The 23,094-nt window shown below is 46.4% G+C and overlaps 1 protein-coding gene across 4 annotated transcripts in view; it reads right to left on the bottom strand.

The window, feature by feature from the left end:
* Window positions 1-23,094, bottom strand: part of SSH1 (slingshot protein phosphatase 1) — a 76,111-nt gene that overhangs the window by 37,765 nt on the left and 15,252 nt on the right. For 3 of the 4 annotated variants that reach the window (XM_030938991.1, XM_030938992.1, XM_030938993.1), the window contains exon 3: window positions 4,457-4,560. The exons of the other annotated variant lie outside the window; for it this stretch is intronic. In XM_030938991.1, the coding sequence (XP_030794851.1) occupies window positions 4,457-4,560 (104 nt within the window). The remainder of the gene's footprint in view (window positions 1-4,456; window positions 4,561-23,094) is intronic. 4 annotated transcript variants of the gene reach the window in all.

Here is a 23,094-nt window from a genome sequence, read left to right as displayed (position 1 = left end):
GAGGGGAAATGTTTAAGTGACTCTACAGACAGCAGCTGTATGCTGGTTGCCCAGAGAAATAATTTGAATAGACAACAACCTGTCATTTTCTCTTTTCTTGCTAAAAATTATGTACTCTTTTTTCTTCACTATGTAAAACAGGCAGTAATCCAGGGGTGGCTTCTGAACTTCTCTGAGCTGCCCCAGGGTTCAGGAGGTGTCCCTGGAGTGCAGTGAGGAAAGTCTCTTACTGGCCGTGAGTCTCGCGCGAAGCAGGAGACCCTGTCAGAAGGGCACACTTTCACGGAGGGGAAAATTGTAAGGGAGGTGCATAATTAATTAAAATAGCAGATGCGACTCCAAGGTTGCTTTTTTCTCTAGCTTATACATTTTTCTTTATATCTGAAAGGATTTCTTTCTGAAGAAAGGTTCATCTGTAAAGATGCTAATATCAGCCTAGTGTGGTGGCTCACACCTGTAATCCCAGTGCTTTGGGAGGCCAAGGCTGGACTTGAGGCCAGGCATTCAAGATCAGCCTGGGCAACATGGCAAGACCCCATCTTTACAGAAAAGTAAAAAAATTAGCTGGGCTTTCTGGTTCGTTCACATCTGTAGTTAGTCCCAGCTACCTGGGAGGCCAAGGCAGGAGGATCGCTGGAGCCCAGGAGTGTGAGACCACCCTGGGCAACATGATGAGACCCTGTCTCTACAAAGGAAACAAAAAAATTACCCTATACATCACAATTATAACCCCAAAAGGATCAGTAATGCTTACACACTCAAATGCTCCAAAAGAAAACACTGTGTTCCTTTTGCAAAAGCATCTTTTTCATTTTAAGGGACAATGACAGATGATGTCCAAATTGCACTTCCTGTCTCAGAGAGGAATTGGGTCATTAGAAATTTGTGCCTCTAGTCAGGAGGGTAGATCTCATGTTAAGCGTTTTTTTTTTTTTTTTTTTTCCAATAGAGATAGGATTTTGCCATGTTGCCCAGGCTGGTCTCGAACTCCTGGGCTCAAATGATCCTCCCACTTCAGCCTCCCAAAGTGCTGGGAATATAGGCATGAGCTACCAAACCCGGCCCAATTAAGCATTCTTTCCACAATAAATAAAATGTAAAAAAGAAAAGAACCATGCCCCTCTTATCTGTCCTCTCCAGTTATACAATTCGACAGTGTATAACACCCTATGTTGGCCCTGCGTCGTATGATGAGTGATTTGGAGATAAGGGTTCACATTAAAAAAAGCCATAGAGCTCCCCACTCCCTTCCTCCACCCATCATGTCACCAACGCAACACAGCGACCATGAGAGGTTCTTCACCTGCCTGGCACCCCGCCATCCACCTGAGTCACAGAACTGTGCTGGGGAAAGCAAAAACAAACCCCTGTCTGATAAATGCCTAAATGAAAGGGACATTTTCCACACAGATAAACTTCTTTCAGTGGGATTGTTTGCTGAGATATGGAATTGCTGACAGACAGAAATCCAAACCCCAGTCTGACATCCACACACAAAAAAATCAGAGAATACAAGCCCTAGAAAGGGTCTCAAATTGACCGGACTGGCTGAAACAAACTGAACTACTTTTCCATGGACAGAATTAACCCTCAATTGTACTCAGCTCTGCACGGTGGTTACTGGGGGGACTCTGGTACATTCATGAGACTTGATGGTAATGGTAATTCTAGGGAAAAAAAAGGAACTAATGTAAGTCTAGTCTGTGCCTGTCCCAAGGTCATTTACAGACCAACTGTGGATAGCTGGTAGGCCCCTCTGCCTTCTGACCTCATCGTCCACTCCAGACCTCAGGGCTTAAGAGTCAGCCAGCCGGTGGCTTGCATCCTACCCTTCTAGTCTTTGGATTATAGGAAGGAGGTATATGACACTTAGTGACCAGAGCTTGAGCATTTGCTTTGTTGTATGTGTTACAGTTAAAACATGAACAACAGCTACATTTCTAAGAGGGCAGAATAATTAGCAAATTCAAGAATGAAGAATCTGGCTGAGTATGGAGCCTCAAACCTATAATCCCAATGCTTTGAGAGGCTGAGGTGGGGGGATGGCTTGAGGCAAGGAGTTGGAGACCATCCTGAGCAACATAGACCTCATACACACACACACACACACACACACACACACACACACACAACTAGCTGGGTGTGGTGATGCGCATCCATGGTCCCAGCTATTCAGGAAGCTGAGGCTGGAAGATCACTTGAGCCCAGGAGGTTCAGGCTGCAGTGAACTATGGTCAGGCCACTACACACCAGCCTGGGCAAGGTAATGAGATCCATCTCTAAAATACTTTTCATATAATTAAAAAAAAAAAAAAAAGAATGAAGGGTCTGCTTATAGCTGTATCGTACTAGAAGTCATCGTAATAACAATGATAGTTACCCATATATATATATACAGCGCCTACTAAAGGCAGGTATGTTACACGCATAACTCTAAATTTCCATATTGTCTGAGGTACCAGTATTTGATGCCCATTGTAAAGACTAGGAAACTGAGGCTTAGAAGTCGACCTATGACAGCTTAGTAAGTTGGAGAACTAGGATTGGAACACAGGTCTGTCTGGTTTCAAAACAAATACTATTCCCACAAACCACACTGCCTACTTATACAGGACAGTTATTTTCTTTGTTAAAACAGACCTAAATATTATCAACATCAGTATGTGAAAATACTGACTGAGCCTTGGTGTTTGCTATAAATTGTATGGTGCAGAATTCTAACCTGAGCACTCAGATCTAAAATGAAGCTGAATGACTTGAGGTTAAATGAACACAACGATCATAGGTAACAAGAAAACTGGCCACAGTGATGGGTTGGTTTCACCTGCTGCTGCTCTGAAAGGTAAAGGCCTTCTCAGCTCACAGACATGCAATCATGCACTGCCTCCCCAAGAAATGCCGAGATGCTGGCCATCTACGACAAAGATTCACCTACATGGAAGCATTTTTTTCTTTCTTTCTTTTTAAGATAGGGTCTTTTATTTTGTCACCCAGGCTGGAGTGCAGTGGCGCAATCATGGCTCACTGAGCAATACAGTGAGCAACACAGTGAGACCTCATCTACACACACACCCACAAAAAACTAGCTGGGTGTGGTGACGCGTCAGCCTCGACCTCCTGGGCTCAAGCAGTCCTCCCACCTCAGCTCCCCACCTTGCTGGGATTACAGGTACGCGCCACCACGCCCAGCTAATTTTTGTATTTTTTGCAGAGATAGGGTTTCACTGTGTTGTTCAGGCTGGTCTGAACTCCTTGGCTCAAGCGAGATCTGCTCACCTTGGCCTCCCAAAGTGCTGGAATTACAGGCGAGAGCCACCGTGCCTGGCCATAAGTGTTTTTTGTTGTTATTGTTTTTAAGAAACAGAGCCTCTCTCTGTCACCCAGGCTGGAGGGCAGTGGCGTGATCCTAGCTCATTGCAGCCTCAAACTCCTGGGCTCAAGCGATCCTCCCACTTCAGCCTCCCAAAGCACTGGGATTACAGGTGTGAGACACCATGCAGGGCCATGCAAGCGTTTCTTTTTTTTTTTTTTTTTTTTTGAGACGGAGTCTCGCTCTGTCACCCAGGCTGGAGTGCAGTGGTGCAATTTCGGCTCACTGCAAGCTCCGCCTCCCAGGTCCACACCATTCTCCTGTCTCAGCCTCCTGAGTAGCTGGGACTACAGGCGCCCACCACCGCACCCGGCTAGTTTTTTTGTATTTTTACTAGAGACAGGGTTTCACCATGTTAGCCAGGATGGTCTTGATCTCCTGACCTCGTGATCCGCCTGTCTTGGCCTCCCAAAGTGCTGGGATTACAGGCATGAGCCACCGTGCCCGGCCTGCATTTCTTGAATTCCTCTTTCTAACTGCCTTCAGTTCTGAGTCAAGTCTCCTAAGAAAACCAGTCTTATTACTTAGTAAGCATTTCTTATTTAAACTCAGTTTGATCCTCACTCTATTACTTCTGTCCACTTCCTAAAAACAAACTATTACAGAATCAAGACTTCCTACTATAGTGTCTATCTCAGAGTTGGAGCCAAAGGCCCTTCAAGAAATTCTCCAAATGAGTGTTTTTCAAATGCTTGGAGAAATCCATCCCAAGATTAGGTATACAGCACTACAGATGGTTATTTTCAAGTGGACGACATCTGGTTATAATTCATTTTGGCGCATTTGTTAAAAAGTCACTTACAGCCTGCAGTTAACTGATAAACTACAGAGAGGAAATCTTCGCATCCCAGCAGGATGCAGATGACCTTACTCCTGACGCAGACAGACATGACATAAAAGGTTGGAAAATGTGCGTGGCGTGCTTAAGAAAGAGCATCTGAGCCTCTGCCTGCACTGGTCATTGCAAACCTGCGTTCTCCACTATTTCTAAGGCCTGCAAACTCAGCAATATCACCAACAATTGAAGTTTCCTCTGCTGTCCAGAAAAGCAGCTCCAATGTAAGAGTATCAACTTAGAGCCCTCACCTGCATGCTTGTGGGGGTGCTGAAGACTCCGCTGGCCTTGAGGGCTGCTTCCCTGTTGTAAGAAGAGGGCTGCGCCTTTCACCATGAAAAAGCTCTCGCTTAAGCTGGGAAGGATAAGACCAAAGCACAGTTAGACTGGAATTCAGACAGGAAAATGGACAAAGAATTACTGCAGGGGAAAAAGCTTTAGCGTGGACAAATGGCATGTAAAATGCAAATAGGATGAAACTGCTTTTATAATAATTCCACGTAGTACTCTTTTCAAACCTTGCTTTTGCTAAAAGCTTAGTGCTGGAGAATTTTCGTGACAAAACAATGCTTCTGTGACAACACCCAAAGTTCTCTGTAGGTTCCAGGGCCCCTTTCTGCAGAATACTGGACAGGGATCTCACTGTAATATAACATTTTCTTCTTTCTTCTTCTTCTTTTTTTTTTTTTTTTTTTGAGACACAGTTTCACTCTGTCATCCAGGCTGGAGTGCAGTGGTGTGATCTCAACTCACTGCAACCTCTGCCTCCTGGGTTCAAGCGATTCTCATGTCTCAGCCTCCCCAGCAGCTGAGATTACAGGTATGTGCCACCATGCCCAGTCAATTCTTGTATTATTAGTAGAGACGAGGTTTCACCATGTTGGCCAGGCTGGTCTCAAACTCCTGACCTCAAGCGATCTGCCTGCTTTGGCCTCCCAGAGTGCTGGGATTACAGGCGTGACCGCGCCCGGCCATAACATTTTCTAAGAATAGAGAACAATTCCCTGATTAGGAGAGGGTGGTCTACTTTGTGAATTCTCATGCTCTTGCTGTTGATCTCTGCTTCTAACTCTGGCTTTTAACAACCCCATTGTTTCTTGGTGACTTCCCTTTATGAAATACAAGATGAAATTACACTTTCACTAGTTGTTTGCATTTTAAGAAAAGTAGGGACAGGCAGGGTGGCCCAAGCCTGTAATCCCAGCACTTTGGGAGGCCGAGGCAGGTGGATCACTTGAGGTCAGGTGTTCGAGACCAGTCTGGCCAACATGGTAAAACCCAGTCTCTACTACAAATGCAAAAATGAGCCAGGCATGGTGGCGCATGCCTGTAATCCCAGCTGCTCAGAAGGCTAAGGCAGGAGAATCGCTTGCTTGAGTCCCGGGGGTGGAGGTTGTTGTGAGCCAAGATCGCACCACTGCACTCCAGCCTGGGTGACAGAATGAGACCACGTCAAAAAAAAAAGAAAGAAAGAAAAGAAAAGGAGGGTGGTTACTGACTTGTGATTTAACTTAGTCAAGGTTGCCCTGTCCACTATGCTTGTGGAAAACCTCAAGTTGGCCCAATGAATTTCTCAGCAGAATGAATCTTTGGTCTTTGTTATTTTAGCTAGCAATAACACATATCTAACCTATAACTTTAAAAATTACAATTAAAAAATTTTTATTTAGGAGGCTGAGGTGGGAGGATCATTTGAGCCCAGGAGTTTGAGACCAGCCTGGGCAACGCTGTGAGACCCTGTCGTACATCAAAAGTTTTTATTTTTAATTTCACTTTGATGACTTGGCTGCCAAGGCTGGCTTTTGCAAAAAATAAGACATAAAAAAAGAATGCCTCAGCTATGAATTACTATCAATTGTTCAAAAATACCATCAACTCTCAAAATTATGCATAAAATACAACAAAATTATTAACATCGTCTTTGCAGGAGGTGGGGGAGGAGGAGGAATAGATTATCTTCTATTTACTATTTTCCAAATGTTCTATATTAAACATATATTAACCTTTAAAAACATCTATTTTTGTTTGATTCTCAAAATAATATAAAACACATACTATATAATTTAAAAGGAACATTCTAATCTTAATAATTTTGTAAAAGGAGGTCACAGTTCAAATTGTAGGCAACTATAAAAACTTCTCTCTTGAGCAACCAATGAACATATACATGATTTGAAGGAAAAATCCCCACAAAAAAGCAGTCTTCTAATTAAAGAGAACCTTGAAATTAAGTAAATCAATTCCCAACAGAAAGACGAAGATGTTTTCTGTAATATAAGAAAGCAAGATCACCTTTGCCCCAGACATCTAATGTTAGTAGTTAAACGTTTGAATTCTGGAATAAAAAACTCAGCAAAGTCTGGAGTATGACTCTGGGTGCCAAGAAAATGCCACATGAACTAGCATTTCCAATCAGCAGCTCCTGAAATCAGGAAGACTGTTATGTCCTATGATATAAAGTCCACAATAAAATTTGTTAGTTTTTCTGGCTAAATGCTCATGCTAAAAATAGTGACTGCTCAAATATTAAATAAGAAAACTTAGTTCTTTCTGCCTTCTTGTTCAGTCCTTTGAATTCCAGGCAATTGGCTTTCGGTATCTTGTGACACCAACACTTGACATCTGACAGTATTTCGTCTGCTACTGCAGATGCACTGCCGAGTCATCCTTTCCACCCTCTCACAGTCGTATATTTGTGCTGCAAGGTTCAAGTGTTGACGAGCCCAGGATTATAAATAATGAAAGAAACGAGAAGTAGCCTTTCTTTGCTGTCTCACCCTCACTCATAGGAAGCAAAAAGCTCTTTAGCATCCATCTGGACGATCTCATTTCACAGGCTGCAGAATCACCTAACCCTTTCCACCCACAAAGCTTGTCACTCTCTCCTTCCTTAGAATCTCACAGCTCAGTATGTTTTCAGAACTGTTCTTAGACACAGATCACTTACTATTTATTCTCGTCAAAATCTGAAAGAGCTATGCGACAGGTTCCAAACTCATGAAACCTAAAACAACCGTCAGTTCATCGAAGCAGCTGGGAAAATCTTTTCGAGACAACATCAACTGCTTTTGTTCATAAGATTAAAAAAAAAAAAAAAATTCATACTGACCAGAAACCCAAGCACGCTGGAAACAGCCAACCATTAACGATGACCTTTGCCTTGGAAACCACAGGCAAAAGTTCCCCTTGGTTTCCCTTATATTTCCTTTGGAAAAAAAGGAACAATCCAACAGACTAGGCTGGTTTCACTCTGTGATCACTTACAAGGCCAGCTGTTCCTCCTCCGTGTTCCTACACTGATAAGAATCAGGGCCTCCTGCTCTACGCATGAAGTCGGGACAGCATTGACTGGGGCCCTGGAACACTCTGCCTCTGTTCCCCCATGACAAACAAGTAACGGGCGTTTACTGTAAAAAGCAAGACTGGAAGCTGCAGGGAAGCCCAAGCAGCAGCGCCTTATCCTGAGGCTGTGAGATCACCCTGCGTCCTGCAAATACAGTAAGGGGATACAGCCAGAGGAAACCACGCGACATGACTCTTGGGGCGGGGGGTGGGGTGGGAGGCCGCAGAGTGTGGTCAGTCACAGGATTTAGGAAAACAAGATGCAGAAAGTCTCTGTGACCCGGCTTCCCGGCTTCTCTTCTGAGCTCACTCTGGGCCCAGAGCCTCATGCGCCCTCTGCGCGGCTGATCTGAATACTTAATCTGACGGCCACAGCTTCTGACCCCGAGAGGCACAGGCTCCCAATTCATCAGACTCTCAAAGTGCCCCACTGGGGAAGTCCATGAAGAAATCCACATTGGTGATGGCACGCTCAACTTTACCAGGTGCCCGGGGCCAGGAAGCCCAAACCCACAAGCCATCCATCCCAGCCACGCAGAAATCACCCTTCTCACAAAAGACCTGAGTGTCCTAAAAGGAGTGACCAAAGTTACAAAAGGTCAGACGCAGACACACAAAACGGAAACATTCTCCTCCACCGCTGTATGAGGGATAAAAAAAAGCCACTGCCCTCTCTACCCACCAACCAGAACGCTTTTATCTCCACCACACAGATCTGTTCTCGGACACTGATTACTGCCATTCGGGAAGCTTCATAAGATTAAAGTTTCTCCAAAGCATTGAAGACAGACAAAAACCTCAATCAATGCTCCTCAAAAAACCGCAGGCCCCCAGAATATAAACAGCCAGTGTCATCCAGAAACTAAGCCATGGCAGGAAAACAGAAATCAGGGTGGTCATACGTACTAATTTGAGCTGGAAACCTCTGGACAGCAGAAGTAGTGGGTTGGCTGAAGGAAGATGCAGAAGTCAGTAAAATACAAGAGGTTTGTGGCTGCAGTGCTCACATCTCTAACGCCCCCTACAACTGCCCTCGGAGCTCCGGCCATCTGCTCCCTACGGAGATCAGGAAAAGCGGGGAGGCTGCCGAGTGCTTCCACAAGGGCTGGGGAGCCGACTCCTCCTCGGAGTCCTACCGAAGAGCAAATGGCTCTTGTGGAACTCTTGTCTTCCTCTGATATTTTGGCTGAAAAAGGCCCTTGTCCCAGCATATCCTGATGAAAGAGGGCCATTCAGCAAAACAGCTGAGGTTCCTCTAATCACTGTACTCCTACGGGCTTTTCTGTAGGCCGGAGAAACAAGCGCCAGGGTGTGCATTCGACATTGTGAGGGCAAACAGCTGGCCCCCAAGGAACCAACCCCAAGCAACAAGACCCCCTTCCGATTCAAATCAACATTCTGAAGGATGACTCTTTCTTTCAAATCAGCATCCATTCACCCAATGGTGACGGTGATGTGGGCAGCTGCCGCAGTCAGTTATTCTGTGTACTCAAAGCACTGTTACATCCTGAAAATTCTTCAGTCGTGCTAACAGCTACCTGAGGGGACACGCCAGGTAGAGGGGACCACATGTACACCTATGAGGAGCACTGGGATACGCACGTAGCCCAGGGCAGGTCAGGCTGCAAAGGTCCTAAAGGGTGGAGGCGTGATCCCAAACCCTCCAGGCACAAGTCAGTCAAGAGCTGTGTTTTTAGCGCTTCTTTCAGCAAGAGAAATAAATTCAGGATGTGAATAACCATGATGCAGGAGGGAATGGAATAAGTACCCTAAGAAAGGGGCTTGGCTAGGGTTTACAAGAGGGAGGAGGGAGCATTTAACTGGTGACTTCCGGAACAATTCCTGAAGGAAGCGGCACTGAGTATGAGCTTCTCTTTCCTCAGCTCACAAGTGACCAAGCGATCCTCCCTATGGATTAAGTGAAACACACATTACCATGATTCTGGTTTTGCAGGTAAGGAAACCCTAGCTTGCCTAGGAGCACGTATCTCTACAAGATGGGGCTGGACTCACATCTATCTGCCTCATACCCACCTGCTTAACCCCTGGAATGCTGTTCTCATCCAGGGTGAAAATCAGAGCCATTATGCCGCGGTCACTTCTGCTCACGCCTGCCCAGGTGCCTAACGGCAAAGCCACTAAAGCACTGAGAGAAGTCAGAATGTGGATCATATCTTCCGTCCTTCTTCCCAGCATGTGAATGCATCATGCGTGGGAAAGAGAGAGAAGGAACCATTCAAGCAAACAGAACTCCAGGAAGACGAGACTGTGCTGGGGTTCTTCCACCTGCCCAAGTAGAAATCAGAAGCGCAGGGACCCACAGCCTTATCCTACCACCACCGCCATCACAGTTGGGGGACAGGACACATCCTTCGGCCCTTCTGCACTGCACAGAGGCTCGGGAGTTCTGTAAACCGCACAGCCATGCTGACCAAGAGGTCGTTTTGAAGGTAGGTTTCTCATCAACAGGACTATTGTTTACCGAGCATCTCCCACGTGGCCGAGGCTGTAGGAGGTACTTAGCTATCCCACGTCATCGAACTCTGGCAGTTCTGCAGGGTAAGGTATTTTCTCCATACGACAAATGAAGGAAGCCCGTCAATGATTCCAAAATAGAATCTCCAGGGATAGCATGGACAACGCCCATGGTGACTGCTGCACTTCAAGGTTTAAGAAAAGTAAAAACTGGGGGTGGGGGGGTGTGCATGCCTGTAATCCCAGCACTTTGGGAGGCTGAGATGGGCGGATCATTTGAGATCAGGAGTTCGAGACCAGCATGGTCAATATGGTGAAATTCTGTCTCTACTAAAAATACAAAAATTAGCCAGGTGTGGTGGTGCATGCCTGTAATCCCAGCTACTCAGGAGGCTGAGGCAGAGAATCACTTGAACCCGGGAGGCGGAGGTTGCAGTGAGTCAAGATCACACCACTGCACTCCAGCCTAGGTGATAAAGCGAGACACTGTCTTGGGTGGGGGGGAACAAAAGTAAAAACAATGGTCTGGGAATTCATATTTCTGGGTTCCAATTTACATTCTACCATATATAATCTGATTAATCCCTGGAATTAACCCCTGGAATTCCCTTACAGGGTTCTGTTCATTCATCCAAACAGCCAAACATTTGCAGAGTGTGGAGCACTGCCAAGCCAGCCCAAGCACTGATAAGGGCAAAGATAGCCACCCTCTTTAAGGAATGAGCATATGTGCTGGTGATCTGGGTGTCTGCCCTGCTGCATAGAAACATTTCTTGAAGAACAAAAATAGTAGGTATAGAAACATCACAGTATAGAATATCACCCAAATGCCCCCGAATTCCAACTCTGGTCATTCACTGAAACAACCTATCAAACTTCCAAAACACATTCATGCCCAGGTCCAGCCTCAGCAGAGTCTAATTCGGAAGGGCTGTGAGGAGTCCTGGGCATCCAGTTTTTAAAAGTTCCAGGGGGCTGGGCATGGTGGCTCACAGCACTTTGGGAGGTCGAAATGGGAGAATCAGTTGAGCCCTGGAGTTCAAGATTAACCCGGGCAACATAACAAGATCCCGTCTCTACAAAAAATAAAAATAAAATTAGCTAGGTGTGGTGGTGTGTGCCTGTAGTCCCAGCTGCTCAGGAGGCTGAGGTGAGAGAATCACTTAAGCCTGGTGAGGTCAAGGCTACAGCCAGCTGTGACCACACCACTGCACTCCAGCCTGGGAGGCAAACCTTGTCTCCAAAAAGTTCCAGGGGGTGCTTCTGATGCACAGCCAAGCTTTAAAAACCTCAGAATCAAATAACATCATGGCCGGGCATGGTGGCTCATGCCTGTAATCCTGGCACTTTGGGAGGCCAAGGTGAGTGGATCACTTGAGGTCAGTTCAAGACCAGCCTGGAAAACATGGTGAAACTCGGTCTCTACTAAAAACACAAAAATTAGCCAGGCATGGTGGCGCGTACCTGTAGTCCCAGCTTCTTGGGAAGCTGAGGCATGAGAATCACTCGTACCCCGGAGGTTGAGGCTGCATTGAGCGCAGATTGTGATCCTGGAGTTCCCACTGCACTCCAGCCTGGGTGACAGAGTGAGACTGTCTCAAAAACAAACACACACACACACACAAACAAATAACATCAGAAGACACAGAGAAAACAGGCCTCTCCATGGGTTTCATAAAGATGCCTCTCACATAGGCACACGTCAATGTTTTCTGCTGGTAAAAGGTAACATCAACAAAAAGGCATGGTGCTCTCAGAAGGTGGGTGACATGATTAGGTGCAATAAAGGGAGGTCATGCTAGGGTCAGAAACAAAATAATACTCTCTTTGGAAGCAGTAAAAGAGACGCTAGTCTTCTACTACACACTTTCAGAGACCTGAATGTTCTTGCCCTCTAAGGGAGATGCTGCATCATGACAATACGAAATGACAGTGATAGCACAAACAGATCAGACCTGTGTTTTGTGAAACAGACAGGGGGTCTCGCTATGTTGCCCAGGCTCATCTCCAACTCCTGAGGTCAAGCGATTGTTCTGCCTTGGCCTCCCAAAGTGCTGGAGTGACAGCCATGAGCCACCGAGCCCAGCCTCAGATCAGACCTTTGACAAACTCTGCTGTGGACAAAGCATTCTGGTGAACGTCAACTCATGTGATCTTCACAAAACTGTGTGGAAGACCAGACAGGCATTATTACACTAATTTATGCCTAAGGAAACAGGGAATTACTTAAATAGTACAAATTTAGGATTTCTGATGCTGTATCTCAAAAAAAAGTAGAGAATATGAGCCTGAAGAAGAGGCCCTGTAAAGGGTCCCAGATTGATGGGACAGGCTGAGACAAATGGAATCGCTTTTCCCTAGATAGAACTAACCCTCAAAATGGTAACCCACTCTGCATGGTGATTACGGGGACTGTCAATTGTCCAGCCAACTTGATGGTAATTCTAGGAGAAAAAGGAACTAATGTAATGTTGTCAGCACAGAAAGATGGGTGCCAATGAGCATTCCAAAAAGGAGGCTCTGTTAATTCCGTTTTGATCAACAAGTATTTGCTAAGTGTCTATTGTGTCCGGTCAGTGCTAAGGCCTGGGAATTTAGAAGTGAAACACACGGTTTCCACCCACTCCACACCCAGTCTGGAGTGACACTAGAGGGCCAGACAGGCACAGGACAGTAACTTCGATATAAGGCAGCAAGTTCCATGGTAGAAGGATGCACTGGGGGCTGCAGATGCACATACACACAGGGGTTCAGGGAGGCCTCTCTGGAAGAAATGAGGCCCGTGAGGCCCTGAAAGATCAGTAAACAGAGGGGCGTAACGGGCAGAAGAGTAAGATGATTATGCCAAATGTACCTTATTGTGAACCCAGGAGGATTTGGCCTCTGTCGTAAAAGGCCCCTCTATGGGTTCATAAACCTCAATTTATAAATTCTGCTTTGTACATCAGTTCCTTATAAGTTTGGTTAGCGTAAATTGGTTTCTCAGAACTTGATCATCACTGAGTGAACTCACAAATTCAAGTTTCAGAATGTGCAAACCTAAGAAACAAAACTCGTGCTTGTGGTTGAGCCATCGCACTGTCAACATCACAAATTCTCAGCACCTGAATGCCTGGTATACTAATACAATCAATACATACTGTTTTAAATAAGTAAATAATAGCTTTCTAGTTTACAGATAGTTTGTCCCTACATTTTTCCACTTAATTTTTACAATCCCATTCCTCTGATGAAACAACCCCAGCCTGGGCAACATGACAAAACCCTGTCTCTATAAAAAATACAAAAATTAGCTGGGTGTGGCAGCGTGCACCTACAGTCGCAGGTATTTGGGAGGCTGAGGTGGGAAAATCACTCGAGCCTGGGAGGCAGAGGTTGCAGTGAGCCAAGATTGCACTGCAGCACTCCAGCCTGGGTGACAGAGGGAGACCCTGTTCCCCCACCCCCAAAAAAAAGAAAAAGAAAAGAAAAATGAAACAACCAAGACTGGGAGAAGATAAATGACTTGTCTGTCGTCATTTGGCTAACAAGAGGCAGAATGGGGCTGAGAAAGTTTGGTGCTCTTCCTGAAGAATCCATAGGTCAGAGAGCAGGACCATCTGACCTGCAGCAATAGCGGCAACATGGAAAGCTGATCAACTGACCTCAAAACCACTCTCAGTGAAGCTCTGGATGGATTCAGAACCCCAGGCCTAGCAAAGTGAAGTTGATAAAGATGTAAAGGAGATCGAAAATTCACCATTTGAAGAGAGATTAGCTAAAGACTGCAAGTGGGATGGAAAATTCTTTCCATGGTTCTCCCACAGGTTCTTCCCTCATTTGGAACTCATGTTTAAAAGTCACAAAGACCCCAAGTTGGGCCAAGGTCTCGTTCTTCACTGTGCGCTTTGCAGTGCAACATGGCAGGGCCTCGTTCCAAACGTCGCTCTTCAGAGCCTAAGAAAAGAAGTAACTTTAGGGACACAACTGTCAACTGGAGTTCCCAGATTGTACCCCCCTAAACACATAATGCTGAACATAGAAAAATTCCAGCTCTGCAGGGTGTTATACTTAGGGAAAGGGGTCACAGACAAGGAATGCTGGCAGGGCTCATTACAAATATCTTTGCTGCTGGAACATGTATTGTTTGGCTAGAAGGCGTAGGCTTCTCTCAGAGAGAAAGAATGTCCAAAAGTATTTCAGACAGTAAGAGACATTCTCTGAGCCAGCTACCCAACTCTCCTTCAAACCAACGGGTAGTGGCAAGCAGCTGAACCGACCAGCAAGCTCGCAAAAGCAAGCTTTCTTTTTTTTTCCCTAAGACAGACAGCAAGTGATGTGTCTTGGCTTGGTTTAGCAAATCTTAAGATAGTTCCCTCATGACCCCAAGAGCCCGCAGGCCCCACGGAAGCTAGAGCTAATGCATCTTCCTCCAAGCATCATCTGCTCCACCAGGATCTAAGCCCCTTCGTGAGGGCAGAAGGTATAAAGGCTGCACCGTGTGGGAAATGCTATGGCAGCAAAGACAGCCGAGCACGCCAGAAATAACAGGCACATGAAGGAAATGTTTCTGAGACAGCTCAAAAATTCCGAGAAGAGATTATCCTGACTGTCCCAGGTTCTCAGCCCTGTCTTTGGTATGCAGCCCCATACCACAGTCATTTGTCACCAAGTCCTAACTTTGTCAGAGGCCCCTCCTTCCAGGTCTCTCAGGCACCACCCCAGTTCTGCCCTCCTCACCCCCGTGAGCCAGGTGACATCCAAGCAGCCCCACGGGGCACCCAGCTCTGTGCTGCATATTCTGAATGTCCCTGAAGGCCAGGGCTGTTGAGAACATTCGTGTGTGTTCTCTACCCATGCTGTCTAGTATGGGAGCCACTGGCCAGATGTGTCGACTGAACAGTTAAGATGCAGTAAGTGTGACCAAGAAACTGGGTTTGTCATTTTATTTCATTTTAATTAATTTAAATTTAAGTTTAATTAGCCCCATGAGGCTATCAACCGTGGTATAGGACAGCAGGGCTCCGGAAGCTTTTGGCCTGGTGAGAAGAATCAGGACAGGACCCCCCTGGCCTCTCGCCCACCCTGCGCAGCCCCTAACCACTGCTCTCATGACATTCTTTCCCCGCCCCAGAACTTTCGGCCATGTGACATCATCTACTGATTAGAGTCCAAACTTCTGTGCTAACTATCTACGGTTGCCACAATTAGCCATCATATGTCGTTAACCTAAATTTCATTCATCTGCTATGCCCTGGCCTTAGGGGCTGAGAATATAGTTAGAAAACAATACTTGAAAATAAGAACCCTCCTTGTATTAACTCTCACACTGTTTCTCCTGTTCTCCATGCTACACATTCTCTGTTCTATCCCCAGCTATAGCACTGTCCCCATAAAGCCTACTGTGGTTCTCAGCTCATGGTCTCCTTCCTTCCATCTGCCTCTCCACATAACGCCTGTCTTCCAGTGTTCATGCCTTCTCCAGGAAGCTTTCTCTTGTGGCCCTCACTGCAAGCTATAGCTCCTCCCTTTCAACATCTTCTAGCACCTCCTCTTACTGTGCAGGTGAGAACACTGAGGCTTGGAGTTAAGTCACTTGCTCAAGGTCACATACAGTCGGTCCTCTGTATCCGCAGGGGTTCCTCATTGGTGGATTCAACCAACTGCGATAGAAAATACAGTACTCGAGGGATGCTGAATTCTTTGAATTAGAGGGTTCTGCGGGTGCTTAAGCATTCCTGGATTTTGTTATCCTTGGCAAAGGGGGTGATCCTGGAACCAATCCCCTTGGATACTGAGGGAAAGACCATCCTTAGTGATAGGAACTCAAGTTCCCTGATTTCCAAATCGTGTTCCCTGACCCACTTATTTACTAACTAGTGGTGACGCCATCTTCCTGCCAGTATATTTTAACTTCACAATGGGATGCTAGGGCCAGGATGCACATGCTTCTTAAATGTCCCTTTGTGCTTGACATACAGTAGACTGAAAGTAAGTGCTGGCAGATACACTGGCCAAGCTGTTCTCCTCTCTGAAGTCAGTATTCCAGGAGTAACTCACCCTGGTCATCTCTGCACCCTGGGCACATTGGGCACTCCCCACACACAGGTTGAACCTGGCAAATAAGACTCATGGCATCAGTGCCACACGCGAGTTAAAGCCACGGGGAGGTCAGGTCAGGTCTTCCTGACAACTGAGTGCTTCAAACAACACAAGAGCAGCTAAGTTTCCCCACATCACCTTGAGTGTCTGGAGAGCTAGGGCTATGACTTCTCTGTCTCAGGATCCCTCTCAGTGCCCAGAGAACAGTGGACATCAATAAATGTAACACCAATAACACCTTCGTTGAGTGCTATGCTAAGCACATCAGGTATGTTAACTCATTTACTCCTCAGTGTCCATCTCTCAGTGTTTTATACATACGGAAATTGAGGCTCAATTAGCCGAGCGTGGTGTCGTGCTCCTGTAATCCCAGCTACTTGGGAGGCTGAGACACAAGAATCGCTCGAACCCGGGAGGCGGAGGTTGCAGTGAGCCAAGATTGTGCCATAGCACTGCAACAGAGTGAGACTCTGTCTTAAAAAAAAAAAACAACAAAAAACTGAAGCTCGGGGAGGTTAAGTCACTTGCCCAAGTTCATGAGATCAAGGAGTAGGGAAGCAGGAAGAGGAAAGCAGGAGTGTAACTCTGAAACCTCTGCTGTGAGGCACTGGCTTTCCGCTGAACTGACACCACTGGAAAACAGTGTCAAAAAAAGTCCACTTCTCTTCCCAACAATTCAGACCTAAAACCATTAGGCGGGGAAGGGCAGGGCAGGCTTCTGAGTTGGGAAGGGGGTGTGGGATCCCAAGCTGGGGTGTCTGTTGGCAAGCAGGGTGCAAAGGGCATCTATGTAGGGAGGGGTTGCAAGGGAGACAGAGACTGCTCACAGGCAAGGACTGAAATATTAAACATTAATATTTATATTTATAATAAATATTTTAATATATTTATATAATAAACATATTACCTTTATAATTAATGAATATAATTATATTAACATAATTAAATATATATTCTATAACATAAATAATATATACATTTTATATGATATACATAATAATGTTAATATTAATATTTTAGGGACGATGGGAGTCATGAATACGGAAGAGACAAAACTAGAATGCACCCCAAGGTGCTGCATCAGAATTGAAGCTGTCAGTCTGAACTCACGGTTTTCCACATATTGAAATACAGATGCACGTGTGTGTGTGAGTGCATGTACATACACTTGCTCCCTAATTCTGCCCATTGACAGGCCTGTGGTTAGCAACACCCCAGCAGCAATAAGCAGACCTAGCTTGGCTCCTGAATTTCATTTTCCACTAAAAGGAACCAGGGCCCCTTGGATAAAGGACTGATTCCACAGGTGGGGAGGGAGCATCTGTTGCCAGAAAGCAAGGAAGCACTTAAAGAATGCTGTGGACATGTCAAAGGGACACAGAAGCCAGCCTGGATGAGATCCCATTGGCCCAAATTGTCCACAAGGACAATCCGAGCATGAATGTCAACAATTTAAGAATCAGATTATAAACCACTGAATAAAACAGAAAAATGCAAATAATTGAAACAGACATCGATAGCAGACAGGATATTAACATAATTTTAAAGTATCTCTTCAAGAAATGCTTCTGAATGTTGAAGGGGAAAAGAATAACTGTACAGTGGAAAAGCCTGGTAAAACCCACCTTAGTGACCAAAGTGAATGTCACTACAGTGGGACAAAAGGAAATCACGTGCCACCTTATGGGATTCAAAGAGGATGCAGCATCCCTTGGATGCTGTTCCGGCCAAATATGCACGCCCTGTGGAATCACACAGGAACATCAGACACACTCACACTGAGGGACACTCTGCAAACTGACAATCCCAGGCACAAACATGTCCAGGTCATAGTCAACTGCGGTGGCTCATGCCTGTAATCCCAGCATTTTGGGAGGCTAAGGTGGGCGGATCACTTGAGGTCAGGGGTTCGAGACCAGCCTGGCCAACATGCCAACACCCCGTTCTCTACTAAAAACACAAAAATTAGCCGAGCGTGGTAGAGCGCGCCTGTAATCCCAGCTACTCAGGAGGCTGAGGCACAAGAATCGCTTGAACCCGGGAGGTGGAGGTTGCAGTGAGCCGAGATATCACTGCTGCACTCCAGCATGGGCAACAGAGTGAGATTCTGACTCAAAGAAAAAAAAAAAATCCAGGCCACAAGAGTCAAAGAAAGACTGAGGAATGTTCCAGACTGCAGGAGAGCCAAGAGACAGGACATCTAGATGCAATGGCAGTCCTTTTGCAAGGATCCTTTTGTTACGAAGGACAACACTGGGACATACGGTGACTCTTGAATGGGGTTAGAGGACTAGACGGTGGGAATGCATCAGAGTCAGTGTCCTGCGTGGATGGCTGTGTTGCGGTTCTGTGGGAGAATGCCCTGGCCTGTATTCCAAGGGTAACGGAGTAGCGGGTTGACAAATTACTTTCAAATGGTTAAAAAAAAAAAAAAAAAAGTTCTTTTCACTGTACTTGCAATTCTTATGTAAGTTGGAAATTACTTCAAAATTAATGAGAATTTTTTATCGACGTAGTATTTTACACATTTATGGAAGACATGTATTTGTTACATGCATAGAATGTGTAATGACCAAGTCAGAGTATCTCAGGTATCCATGACCTTGAGTATTAAATCATTTCTATGTGTTGGGAGCGTTGCAAGTTTTCAAGCTACCAATTTTTTTTTTTTCCTTTGTGACACGGTCTTACTCGGTTGCCCAGGCTGGAGTGCAGTGGGGCGATGATGGCTCACTCAGCACAGCCTCCACCTCCCAGGCTCAAGCGATCTTTCCACCTCAACCACCCGAGTAGCTGGGACTGCAGGTATGTGCCGCCACCCCTGGCTAATTTTTTAATTTTATGTAGAGACAGAGTCTCACTATGCTGCCAGGACTGGTACTGAACTCCTGGGCTCAAGAGATCCTCCCACTTCAGCCTCCCAGAGTGCTGGGATTATACGCATGAGCCACCACAACCAGCCAAATTTTTTAAAGTTCTTTTTTTAAATCTCCATTTAAATTGATTTTGGTAAAACATTACCTATAATTTTTATCAGTAGGTGATAAAAGCTTCAGATGATTCTACTGATCACTGGTACGGTCGTATCTCACGACTTTCCCCTTTCATCTCTTGCATAGTTTCACCCTCACCAAGCAAGACCTTCCCTGCCTCAGCACTGTTTTCCCTCTTCGTGTTTTCCAGAACAGAAGTGGCCCTGTTTCGTGCCCAGAGCAGAAGAGAACGATGAAGGGCTGTGCTCTCCCAGGTCCTCCTGGTCTGTGTGTGTCCAGGTTTTGAGGGCCTCTCACATACATGGCTCTGGACCATGTAAGATCTAATTTTAGCATTTTCCTGCTTGGAGACCACACGTTTGGAACAGCAGAGGCCGACCTGCCCATGCAGGCCTCCCATTGTGAAGGGCACGCGAAGCCAGGATACCACAGCCCTGCAGGATGTGACTCAGCATCCTGTCTCAGTGCTGGGGCGGCCAGCAGCTCTAGCACCAAGCACTGCTGCTGACCTCACCTCTTAAGACCACAAATACCCAGGGTAATTGGTGGGATAGGCATGCAGCATCAGCTCTCCCTGTTAAGACATCTTGTTTGTCCACCCATTATGCTGGGCTTCCTTGTGAACACCCACAGGTATCTATCAGGAAGAGTTCTTCTGAAGAACTGATCTGCTGGTGTTTTCAGGACACCATGAATCAAGAGATTGATGTTGTTTCTCTCTTTGCTTTGACTACCAGGAAGCTCCAAGTCAGATCTGTGGCCAAATTCTGGTAACCATACCAATGCTATGCCATGTATTCCATGTACAAACTTTCCCTTTACTTCATCTTATTTTCTTCTGCTTTCTTAATGTCCCGATTTTCTCACTAATGTTAAATTCTATTGCTCTCTATGAATGTTGTAGGGTGCTTCAAACCCTTTTTGGAAGGCACTACTGTAGATACAATACATGTTACCCCTGGGGGATAAGGACTCTTTTTCACGTCACACGGAATCCCTGGTATTTGGCAAAGAACCCATATATAGGCACTAAATACACATCAGCTGAATGGATAAAGCCAATAGCTAAGTAAAAACCACCCCCATTACCACATTGTTTCACAACAGGTTCTTCTCCCTTCCACCTCGCGAGGTGGGGCCTGCTCAGGAGGAGTCCCCAAGGCCTGGGAGGTAGGTTCCTTAGGGAGCCTTCTTGCTGTAGGGGCAGCCGACAGGTCAGTGGCCTTGACTCCAGACCGAAAGAGTCACTCCTAGACTCCCAGCTGCAACAGATACAGCGTGGCACGGGTGGGCTTGGTCATCTGGGAAGTGACAAGTGATTTCCAGATGCTGCAGCCAGCCTGGCTCTTTCCAGACCACACTGATGGCCCCTTCCTGTGGGAATTCTGACTGAGCCCAGATTTGGGGAAACACGCCTCGAGGACTCTTGGCAAGTTCGTGCCAGCCCTGGACCAGGAATGACTTCTGTGGGCACAGGGAGAGACCAGGCATTGCCGAACACAGGACCTCTGAACAGCCTTCTCTGAAACAAAGTCTTTTTAAAAATAGCTTCAAAACTAACCATTCAAGAAAAGAAAGAAAAAAAAAAACTGTAAAAGTAAAGGCACTCAAGAATGATGTTTCCCAGATAAAAGCCTGGCACAGGTTTCAAAGGAACTTGCGGGAAAACAGATCAAGGCTGGGTTTTTCCTCTTAGGTGTCACTTGCTTAACATTGGTCTTTGGAGGGGAACAAGTGTGGCAGGAAGGGCTGGCACCAAAAATGACGGCTAGTGGGTACGGACCAGGGCCAGACACCGTACACAGAACAAGACCCTCTGGAGGCCTCTGAGAGGTGAAACACAGGTGGCGGGCCCAGGATCAGACACGCAAGTGAGCTAAGCGGCAAGGCTGATGTCCCGTCCAGAGGCCTCGCTCTGGCCACACGCAGGCTCTCCCAGCATGTACTCATTTATGCGGCAGTCTCTTGCATCTCACTGCAATTCTGCCCCCACACCGCAGGCTGGCCAGCGTGGCTTCCTCATCATCAGCACATCCCCCTGCATCCCGACACTGACTACACCCACAAAGCAGAAGCCCCCACACCCTCCAGCCCAATCGTCCAGTTAGCTTTGAAAATGGCTCCTCTCAGGGGCTAGGTGCAGTGGCTCATGCCTGTAATCCCAGCACTTCGGGAGGCCGAGGTGGTTGGATTGCTTGAGGTCAGGGGTTCAAGACCAACCTGGCCAACATGGTGAAACCCCATCTCTGCTAAAAATACAAAAACTTAGCCAGGCATGTAGGTGCACGCCAATAGTCCTAGCTACTCAGGAGGCTGAGGCAGGAGAATCGCTTGAACCCAGGAGGTAGAGGCTGCAGTGAGCCGAGATCATGCCACTGCACTCCAGCCTGGGTGACAGAGTGAGACTCCGTCTCAAAAAAAAAAAAAGAAGAAAAGAAAAGAAAAGAAAAAAAGAAGAAAATGGCTCCCCTGGATTTTGATTAATCCTATTTTGATTAATCCTGTTTTTTCATTTTCAGCCTTCCTTGAAGCAGCACAACCCGTCTGGATGTCCTCCTCATCTCAGGAATTTTCTAATAAGCTGTAAATCCAGAGATCTGACCACAGAACAATGAATGCCAAAGATGAGTTCTAAAGATGTGAGTACTCTCTTTCTAAACGGACACTGCTTTGTGTGTGGCTCTGCTCCTGCGGGCAGACGCGGCAGGCTAAGCTCTGCGGAGGAGGAGGTGAGTCCCAGCAGAGGATCACTTCCTCTTGGTAGCCAGACTGGTTTTCTCCATCGCAGGGTCAGACCATAGCCCTGACCCAGCTAGACCCCCACAAGCGCATGACCTTGCTCTCACTGTGGGAATAAAACTCGTGATAGTCAGTTACAAATACACAGCAAATGATGAGCAGCACAATATAAACACAGATCTAGATGGGTGGCTCTGAGGACTCTCATTCTTAAATTTGGAGGCCATTATCTGATCTTGTCTTTTCACTTTACACAGTGGGAGACAGGGACCCAGAGAAGTGAAGAGGCGTGCCTTAGCCTGCACAGCAGATGACACATCTCAAGACAGACCCAAGGTTTTCTGACTCTGTCTCACAGCTTTGTCCCATTTATCATGAAGATAACCGCTGGTAACACTGCTACCTACGAGCTGAGCTTGCATGCACATTCCTGGTGTGTACACGCATGTGCGCACGCTCCTGCGATGTGCTAAGTGCACAGGAAGGAGACCAGGGCCCCGAGGCACTCTTTTGAAGTCTAAGTACTGATATTTCAAAAGTTTAATGAAACCTACTAGACTCTGAGCAAAACTCGTTTTACGTTAACCTTAATGAAAAGTTTAATTAAGTTCTGACAGAATTAACTCTTCACGTCTCTGTCCTCGTTTGTCCCCATTCTAGAATGAGTTTTCTAATTAAAAAATATATATAGGGCCGGGCGCGGTGGCTCACGCCTGTAATCCCAGCACTTTGAGAGGCCGAGGCGAGTGGATCACCTGAGGTCAGGAGTTCGAGACCAACCTGGCCAACATGGTGAAACCCCGTCTCTACTAAAAATACAAAAAATTAGCTGGGGGTGGTGGCGCATGGTTGTAATCCCAGCTACTTGGGAGGCTGAGGCAGGAGAATCACCGGAACCCCGGAGGTAGAGGTTGCAGTGAGCCGAGATTGTGCCATAGCTCTAGCCTGGTGACAGAGTGAGACTCCGTCTCAAAAAAATACATATACATATGGCCAGGCACAGTGGCTCACATCTATAATTCCAGCACTTTGGGAGGCCGATGTGGGCAGATTGCTTGAGTCCAGGAGTTCAAGATCAGCCTGGGCAGCATAGTGAGACCCCGTCTCTACGAAAAATACAAAAATTAACCAGGCATGGTGGTGTGCACCTGTGGTCCCAGCTACTTGGGAGGCTGAGGTGGGAGGACCAATTGAGCCCAGGAGGTTAGGGCTGCAGTGAGCTGTAGTCATGCCACTGTACTCCAGTCTGGGCAACAGAG

Source organism: Rhinopithecus roxellana, chromosome 10, assembly GCF_007565055.1.
Source record: "Rhinopithecus roxellana isolate Shanxi Qingling chromosome 10, ASM756505v1, whole genome shotgun sequence".
Lineage (NCBI taxonomy): Eukaryota > Metazoa > Chordata > Mammalia > Primates > Cercopithecidae > Rhinopithecus > Rhinopithecus roxellana.
Note: the sequence above shows the minus strand (reverse complement) of the source record. Positions and strands in the feature narration are given on the sequence as shown.